General features: G+C 41.8%; 1 protein-coding gene across 3 annotated transcripts in view; it reads right to left on the reverse strand.

The window, feature by feature from the left end:
• RRP1B (ribosomal RNA processing 1B) overlaps positions 1 to 9,645 on the reverse strand; it is a 130,342-nt gene extending 120,697 nt beyond the window's left edge. The window contains exons 1-3 of one of the 3 annotated variants that reach the window (XM_033939617.1): positions 9,407 to 9,645; positions 6,878 to 6,960; positions 3,203 to 3,260 (exon numbers count right to left, since the gene is read on the reverse strand). In XM_033939617.1, the coding sequence (XP_033795508.1) occupies positions 3,203 to 3,260; positions 6,878 to 6,960; positions 9,407 to 9,536 (271 nt within the window). In that variant the 5' untranslated portion in view covers positions 9,537 to 9,645. Of the gene's footprint in view, positions 1 to 3,202; positions 3,261 to 6,877; positions 6,964 to 9,406 lie in introns of all 3 variants that reach the window. The other 2 variants (XM_033939616.1, XM_033939618.1) reach the window with 2 other exon arrangements.
• Positions 9,646 to 9,958: the final 313 nt, after the last annotated feature.

Raw genomic sequence — 9,958 nt, forward strand, 5'->3', positions numbered from 1 at the left:
TGAAAAACAGTGAAAATTTGCATAAATGCATAAAACCATATTTTAAGTTGGTCATATCTTCAGCTTCACTTGACTCATATTGCAAATCTTGGAAGTACCTCATGGTATATGTCTGCTGGTAAAGTTGTACCCTCAGCTGACTTACCTACCAGCAGCAGTACGGAGCCAAACTGTGCCAAAAATTTTCATTTGTGACTTTTTTTGCCTACTTTGCTGACCTGTAGAAATGGAAGCACGATTGCAAAAGATTTCAAACTTGGCACAGAAACTTGCCCTAAGGTGTTGTACCAAACTGCAAAATGTCAGACTCCTAGGTAGTTTCCTTCTGCTGCAGTGCTTAAGCAAAGTTGGTGGTTTAGGTCACACAAGGCATGGGAGTGGATCGATTGCTTTTGTTCAATCACCCCTAGCTCCAGACCAAATTGAGATTGCAGAGTTTCATTTGAGACCCTAGACAACACCCCTGTAATATTTGGTTGGATTTCAAGGGGGTCGAGCGTGGACAGTTTTCAGTATTGGTCCACTTGACACTGAATGACCCTGTTTTAAATGGAATATAGATATAATTAGCAAAAATATTGTTTAAATTTTGACAAATAAACTTTATTTTTTTTATAATTTTGTGCGCAGAGTTGAATTTTTTTGCACAGAATTCTGTCATGAGTAAACAAAGAGGTAGAAAGGGGTGAGAGGGAGAAATCTTGCATATGGTGGAGGATAGGGAGTCATGCATAGGTAAGAGAGAGAGAGAAAAATGTTGGACATAGGGTGAAGGGCAGGGAGAGATACTGCATGGGGAGAGAGAAAAATATGTTGCACATGATAATGGAGAGAAAGAAGGGAGAAATTCAACGTGAAGGAGAATAAAGATGTTTGATTCAGGGCACAAGGCAGCGAGAGAGAGATAGTAGATAGTGGGGAAAGAAAAAGAAGTGTTGGCTATGGCAATGGAAGGAAAGGTACAGAGGTGAAAGATGAATGGTGAGCACAGAGAAATGTCAAATGGGCAAGAGACCCTGCTGAGCGAGTTTACAGAAGACAAACAGAAACCAGAGCCTGGGACCAACATAATTTGAATAATAAGATGGAATGGTCCAACCAATTTCAGGCATATTAAAATCACATATTGGTACTACTTCCCCTTTTCTAGCTATCTTGTGAATGTTATGATCATTGTTTCCCTAAGGACCCAACACTGTTAACTCTTGTACTAAGCCCTGAATTCCACTAATGACTAGATCTAAAATAGCTCCCCCTCTTGTCAGTTATTGGACCAGTTGCTCCAAGAAGCGATCATTAATTACATCTAGGAATAATTACCTCCCTAGCACTCCTTGATGTATCATTTATCCAGTGAATACTGCGTAGTTGAAATCACCCACTATTAAATTGTTGCACAATTTATCAGCTTTCCTAATTTCTGCAAACATTTCATCATCTGTTTGTTCTTTCTGCATTATGATAGTAAAGCCCTATCACTATACTCCTTCCCTTCCCACACGGTATTTCTGTCTATAAGGATGTAGAATGTTTATTCTGTTTGACTCAATTCCCTCTTTAACATATAGCACAACCTACCTCTCCAATCTGATCTTTACTATCATTGCAAGACAATTTGTACCCTGTTAACTCAGTGTCCCACTGATTGTCCTCCTTCCACTAGGTCTCTGAGATGCCTATTATATCTACCTCTATGGCAATGTTAATAACCAATCTAAGGTATATGCCCCTTGGAGATCTTTGTAAGGATACTATTGGAATTCAATCTACTCTTTATTACAGTATAAAAATAGTCTCCTATCAGGATGCAAGGTTTACTGACCACCCTTTTAAAGGGTTAGAGCTCAAATACTTCCCTTCAGACTCCATTTATATAATTCTGAGCATTCTCTGTTGCTGACTAAAAGAGGGGGAAAAACCAACTAATTTTCCAGACCTGATATTCATTAAAAAAATGTTGGTATGTACCGTATTTTCACGCATATAACGCGCGCGTTATACACGATTTTACAAACCGTGCACAACCTTGCGCGTTATACGCGTGAGCGCGCTATATAAAATTTTTTTTACATAGTTCCCACCCCGCCCGACGCCCGATTCATCATCCGGAAGGACTGCTCGCACCCCCACCGCTCGCACTCCCACCCCGATGGACCGCTCGCACTCCCACCCGAAGAACCGCTCGCACCCCCACAGCCTCCCCCCACCCCCATGGAGAAGCTGTCTACCTTGTTTCCGGATGCCAGTGAGCCCAGCTGCTTCCTCTGCCGGCAGTCCTGCCCCTTCTCTGAGCCCTGCTGCACTGCTTCCTCTTCCGGCGGTCCCGCCCTTTCTCTGACGGAAGAGGAAGCAGCGTAGCGCAGGGCTCAGAGAAGGGGCGGGACCACCGGCAGAGGAAGCAGCTGGGCTCACTGGCATCCGGAAACAAGGTAGACAGCTTCTCCATGGGGGAGGGGGGGGAGGCTGTGGGGGTGCGAGCGGTTCTTCGGGTGGGAGTGCGAGCGGTCCATCGGGGTGGGAATGCGAGCGGTGGGGGTGCGAGCGGTCCTTCCGGATGATGAATTGGGCGTCGGGGGGGGGGGGGGGGCATCAGGCTTTCAGGATGGGGACAGGACTTCAAGGGGGGACAGGCAGACCTTCAAGGGGGGACAGGACTTCAAGGGGGGCAGCCAGAGGAGAGTCGGGGCAGCGAACGGAAAGTCGGGGCGGGTGAAAGGAGAGTCGGGGCAGCCAGAGGAGAGTTGGGGCAGCGAACGGAGAGTCGGGGCAGCCAGAGGAGAGTCGGGGCAGTGAACGGAAAGTCGGGGCGGGTGAAAGGAGAGTCGGGGCAGCCAGAGGAGAGTCGGGGCGGCATGCGCGGTATACCCGTGAGCGCGGTATATAAAAATTTATTTACATAAATGTGTGTTTCCCGCGCGCTATACCAGTGTGCGCGTTTTACACGGATGCGCATTATCTACGTGAAAATACGGTATGTCAAGAGTTGGCTAGCCAGGTTATCTAGCAATTTAAACTTTGCACCTTTTAAGCACAATTTAAAGCTTTCCAAGAAAAAAAATCTGTACATTTGAGCAAAAACTGTAATTGCTTGGATTCAATCTAAGCCAGTCACCCATGATGGACCGCTGGTCTGACTCAGCAGTGGCAATTCTTATGTTCTTATGTACAAAATTATATCAGCTGGTGAAAAATGTTCACTTACTTGCTGGTGTATTTTGAAAAGCATGAATGAGCTGAGAAATGGTATCTGCCAGGTCCTCCTGCAAAATAAAAAGAAGAAATGTGAACAAATCTTCAAAATAAAAATGATGATAAGAAACCAAATATCCAGTAAAAATACAATTACGGTTTCATGCAAGTCTTGACAGATCTGGTCTCCATCTATAGGTGACCTATAAACTTTAGGCCCCAAGATGGACACTAAGGCCCATCTCCTATATCTCCCAGCAATTCACTATTCCCTCCATCTCCTCCATGCATTCATTCAAACATCACCTCAATTCCTGACATCATCCCAATTTTCCATTCCCCAAGCCCTCAACTTCCAGATCCCAGTCTCTTTATTTTTCACAGAATTTATAGACTACATAGAAAGGCAAACAGAGTGGCGCATTAATGCTCCTCTGTCAGCCATCTAGAGCAAACCTGGCATGATATAGGGTAGGATGGCCTGAGGGGTCCATCCCTAACAATTTTAAGTAAAATTGAGGAGTTTTGAGGCAGATAGAGGCTTTAGAAAAAAAGATAATTAAAAATCTAAGATGGCTGACACCAGTAAAATTGCGCCAAAACTGGCCATGGGGACTTGCCTAAAGTACAAAAAATGCAGGGAAAGGGGTTTTAGAGGTGGGAGTCCACAGCTCTGGCCACAGAAAACTTCAAAATTCACTTTTGAAGACTCCTTATTTCCAATTTTCCCCTTACTCACTATGCCAAGTGCCTGCCTGCTTCAGCTTTGGAATCCAGCTAGAGAAATGGAGAACTCTGCCTCGCAGGTTCGCCAGAAGAACTTGGTCTTTGGGCTGCCAGTTGGATTGAGGTCAGACTGAACCTCAACCTCCAGTTATTAATCCTGGCCAAGTCAGGAAGGAAACAAACAGCCTACGCTCAAACTCCTGATAAATTAGAGATGTGAGCAGCTAAGCAGGGGATGGCCTCTGAGCTCAAAAAATACAAAAGCAGGATAGTTAACTAGGTGTCCCCGAGGATTGATCCTGCTAGAAGTAGACAAGCCTGCATCTTCTCTCAGGCAGAGGTCCCAACAAGTGGGTGAGCCTCCAATCGAACACTAAAATACCCCAAAATAATAAAACCACAGAGCAGAAATACTTCTGAGCAACTTGACTGCAGAAAAAAAAACTGAGAATGTAGGAGCAGATCCCTGGGAAGGAAGCAGAGTTCAAAAGATGATTGACAGCATTCTGCAAACAACTTGCGGGTTCAGATGCAAAACCCTAGCGTTCGGGACCACATTGTACTAGAAATACAAATTGTTCGATGTTACCATATGCGGGCAGTTACCGTAATGTTACCATATGCGGGCAGTTAATGTTGACAAAGGGGTATTTGACCCCTTAGAGGGTGGCTCTCAAATTAAATAATTTTTAAAAATCTTCTACAGAAATTCCCTCTACAGTTACCCTTCCTTATCACATTTTCAGCAAAGAAGGATAAAATATAAGAATTTCCTTTTTTAAGAACATAAGAAGTTGCCTCCGCTGGGGCAGACCAGAGGTCCATCCTGCCCAGCGGTCCGCTTCCGCGGCGGCCCATCAGGCCACTGCCTGAACAGTGGTCTCTGACTAATTTTGTAATTTACCTCTAATCCTGTCCCTATAACCTTACCTCTACTCCTATCTGTACCCCTCAATCCCTTTGTCCTCCAGGTACCTGTCCAGACCTTCTTTGAAGCCCTGTAGCGTACTTCTGCCTATCACATCCAGCAGCGCGTTCCATGTATCCACCACCCTCTGGGTGAAAAAGAACTTCCTGGCGTTTGTTCTAAACCTTTCCCCTTTCCTTTTCTCCGAGTGCCCCCTTGTACCTGTGGTTCCCCTTAGTTTGAAAAATCTGTCCCTATCCACTTTTTCTATGCCCTTCATGATCTTGAAGGTTTCTATCATGTCTCCCCTGAGTCGTCGCTTTTCCAGGGAGAAGGATGAGAAGGAAATTCAGCTGAGAAGGAAATAGTTTCTGTATTTTAAATTAAAGATTTTTCAAGTAGGAGGGACCTTTGCTTTTAACGATTCCCCTGTAAATGTTTGGTTTCTTGGCGAGGGGATCAATTTGTCTTTTTTGACCCATATCAGAATGTTTTACAAAGGCAAAAAAATATAGTGTAGTTTTCCTATTTAGCATAGGGGATTAGATAGGTCTGAAATATGGATGTCCAATCAGATAAATTTGTTTTGAATCTTGTTGATTTCCTTTAATCTTATTATTTCACTATTGCTTTTTTTCTCCCAATGATGGAGGCTAAGTACACCAACTTGCTATTATAGAAATGTTTAGGTTTCTTTTTCTTATGTATATATTCTTGTTATGGATGTTCATTTCTGAATTATATTTGGAATTAAAACTATAAAATCCTTAATTTAAAAAATGAACTTGCAGAGCTATTATTAGTAATATGAAATTTATCTTTAAAATCAAACACGGTACCAGAAGATTGGAGGGTGGCAAAGGTAACACCAATTTTTAAGAAGAGTTCCCCAGGTGATCCAGGACATTAAAGACTTGGTAAGCCTGACAATGGTGCCAGGAAAAATGATGGAGACTATTATAAAGAACAAAATTACTGATCATATACATAGGCATGGATTCATGGGACAAAGCTAACATGGATTTAGCCAAGGGAAATCTTACCTCACCAATCTGATACATTTCTTTGAATAGCAAAGAAAGATGTGGACAAAGGTGAGTCAGTTGATATTGTGTATTTGGATTTTCATAAAGCATATGACAAATAACTTACGAACAACTCCTGAGGAAAATCAGAAAATCATGGGATGAGAGACAGTGTCCTATTGTGGACTGAGAACCAGTTAAAAGATAGGAAATAGAGAAGGGTTGAATGGTCATAATTCTCAATGGAGAAGGGTAAATAGTGGGGGTTCCACAGGGGTCTGTGCTGGGATTGCTGCTTTTTAATATTTTTATAAATGATCTGGAAATGGGAATAATGAGTGAAGTCATTAAATTTGCTGATGACACAAAGTAATTCAAAGTTATTAAATCACAAGAGGATAATGAAATATTGCTAGAGAACCTTATGAGACTAGGAGACTGGGCATTCAAATGGCAAATGACATTTAATGTGAATAGGTGCAAAGTGATACATGTAGGGAAGAAGAACCCAAACTACAGCTATGTGATGCAAGGTTCTACATTAGCAGTCAACACATACAAATAAGATTTAGGGGACATCGTTGATGATATGGTGAATCCTTCTATGCAATGTGTAGCAATAGCTAAGAAAGCAAATAGAATGTTAGGAATGTTTAAGAACAGAATGGAGAACAAAACTAAGATTATTATAGTGCCTTTGTATCACTCCTGGTCCGATCGCATCTCAAATACTGTGTGCAATTTTGGTCACAACATTTCAAAGATTATATAGCAGAATTAGAAAAGGTATAGAGAAGAGCAATGAAAATGATAAAAGAGATGAGATGACTTCTCTATAAGGAAACGCTAAAAATGTTAGGGCTTTTCAACTTGGAGAAGAGACAGCTAAGGGGAAATATAATAGAGGTCTATAAAATACTGAGTGGTGTGCAACAAGTAGATATGAATCACTTAAAACTGTGACATTAAACCTAGATGACACCTGATATAAAGGTTTATACTTTTACAAAGAAATAAAACCAAACTTTACCTGGAGCAGGGGTTTATCCTGCATCCACACACAGTAAAAAAGTCCTTTCCAGATTTTGAATAGCTCTTCTGGACTGAAACCACCTGCTACAAACAAAAATATTGGAAAAGTTATTCCTGCAAATTCTGCTCAATACTTTAAGGGCTCCTTTTACTAAGGTGCGCTAGCGGTTTTAGTGTGCGCTTAAATACTGCACACGCTAAACGCTAACGCCTCCATAGAGCTTGCATTACTATTTTTCATTTAGCGTGTGGTTAGCGTGCGCTAAAAACGCTAGCACACCTTAGTAAAAGGAGCCCTAAGGTTTATTTTCAAAACAAGCTGACTCATGTAAAAGTGATGCCTGAAAACTGTGCACCTTTTTCTCACCTAAAAGTACATGTGGTATTCCACAGCATGGATACATTTAAGTGCATTAGAAGAGACAAAAGAAGTGATAGAAAGCCTGCGACCCACAGGTCCCAAGCAGTATTAACATCAGTGACTGACATCCACAGGTCAAAGGAAACAGCTAGCCAGAAGGAAGACTACTTAAAAAGGGAGGAATAATCTCTGATGGATAAGAGGTAAGCAAAGAGTAAAAATAGAAAAGTAAATAAAATTGAAATGCACATGCTTTAAGCACTTCACAAAGGCACATTTCTCTAATTAAGTAGGTGGGTATGATGGCCAAATGTGTGAATGCAGAGCTGGCTGAGAGATTAAAGTTGGGAGTGACTTAAGAGGAAGACAAAGGAAGAGTAGGCACAGTACAGGGTGTGTGCGTTAGTGGGAATATGTGCAAGGGCAGCTGTTGCCTGTTTAGGGGTGTGTGAGAGGTAGAGTGCTATATCAACTGTACACCCTCAAGTTATAGGAGCAGTAAGAGCCTTTACTCCCTACTGCTCTGGACTGACATGAGAATGTTTAACTGTACTGCCCTGCAATGGCAGAAGGAATTAAGGCCCCGATTCACTAAAGTCAGCGATCGTTGCTAAACCTGTTTTCACAGGTTTAGCAACGATCACTGCTACCCGACCCGATTCACAAAACGGCCCACTGTGTAGTAAAACCCCATGCAAAATAGCCAAGCGATTGATTCACTTACATTGCTTGGCTATTTTCCATCAGGTTTTACGGTCCTAAAAACCCAACTGTATTACCGACAGGTCTGCCAGTTTAAAAAAAAAATATTTTTTTTTAATGGCACAGATATGTTGTGTGTATTACACATGCAAAATATCTGTCCCATACAAAGATCCCCCACCACAGGCCCTCCCCAACGACCCGCCCACAATTGTGCACCCCACCCCCGACAGCTGCTGCAACACCACATGTTCCCCCCGCTCACGGTAAAATACCACTTGCTCAAACATCCACATACAGCTCTACTACAAGTCTTTTGAGCATCTGCCCCATAGTAGGCAAAAAAACAAGGAGCAACAGAAGCTTTCATTGCTAGTGGGGGTCGAGGGATTCATGCTCTGCTCGGCATCTCCATCTGCAATATTTACCCACAATATTTCCTATAAATTTTGGACATATGTTGTAGGAATGTGAAAAACTCCAAATTTACTAAACAAACGTTTTGGGATAAAATACAAAAAATGTTTACAAAGTCTTTCTTTCCATCACCTTATTTGGAAATCTTTATAATTAAAAGCTTCATTAATAGACTATAACCTCTCCCCCCCTTTTACAAAGATGCACTAGCAGCTGCTGCGCGGCAATGGCACTGAAGCTCATTAATTCCCAATGGGTTTCAGCGTGATTACAGCGCGCTGCCGCAGTGAGCAGCTTTGTAAAATAGGGCCAAAGCTTTACGGTATTTAATTTTCTCATAACAATTGCCTTGAAACTAATAGTTAACAACTGAAAAGACAATTCACATTTGTCAGTTTTTAATTGTTGAAACTGGATTTTGCTATATAAAAAATATGAAATTCACTATAATATGGCAATTTGATAATTGAGAATGTTAGATTCATATTTGTCTATTAATACTTAATTCCATTTTACATATCTGAGGAAAAAATATTTCTTACAAATTATATAAAGGAGATATCTTGTATTCTAGAGCTAGGCTGAGATCTAGGACCCAGTTCAACAAACCTCACAGCAGCTGCTCCTTGTGATCTTGGGCAAGTCACTTACATACACAGTCTTCCATTGCCTCAGGTATAGAGATTATAAACTCTTTGGGGACAGAAAAATACCAATTGATCCTCAATATAATCTGCCATTACAGTCCTCGTGGGTCAAAACCACAATGCCCTGCTGTGAACTATAACTGAAAAAGGTACAAACCAAATCCAAAATCCCTTTCCTTCAAGTCAGTCAGTTTGCAGAGATGTCACCAATATTTCCCCAGCACTGAAGACAAACTAAACTCAAAACATGGATTTCCTCAACTTTAATCCGTAGGTACAACTAGCGATCCATCACTATTTAACATCATAGATATACTATACACCCAGCACTTATTCCGCCCCCACGTGTCTCGACCGAACAGTTCAAGCAATTACAATACTCTGATCTATGTTGGCATACCCGTCTGGTTGGTCGTTTTAGCAGTGATATACTTGCGCAACCTCTTTATGCATCTGTCCCGTATCACCTTCTCGTTAGATGCTAGTCTTTGTGCGAACTGCACTTCAAGTGGTTGCAAAGTAGGCGCCATAGCTACAACAAATTCCTGTGCAAGCTCCGTATCCCATGCAGCGACGCTCTCCACACGCAGACGCACAAACTATTCCGCTTCACTTCCGACGGCTTCCGTAATCGTCATAGGAACGTCACCTCCTCCATTCAGCGGAGTGTCAGATCGAGGCTAATAAAGGGTCTGTTACCATAAGTGTTTGAGCAGCAAACAAATTCGATTTCGGAAACTGATCGGCCAACAAATAAAAAATAATTTAAGGTGATACCATTAGACTAACTTGATATTTAGTACTAGAAAAATATATGAATTTATAGGTTTTATTTCTAACCTTTGAAATGGACAAAGTTATCAAAATACAAAGCAAACCTAATTTTTATGGGGATCCAAAACTCTAGGCAGAGTCTTCCTTTGAGAATGGGCTTGTGTGTAGGCAGTTTCAA

The sequence above is a fragment of the Geotrypetes seraphini genome, chromosome 3 (assembly GCF_902459505.1).
Source record: "Geotrypetes seraphini chromosome 3, aGeoSer1.1, whole genome shotgun sequence".
Classification (NCBI taxonomy): domain Eukaryota; kingdom Metazoa; phylum Chordata; class Amphibia; order Gymnophiona; family Dermophiidae; genus Geotrypetes; species Geotrypetes seraphini.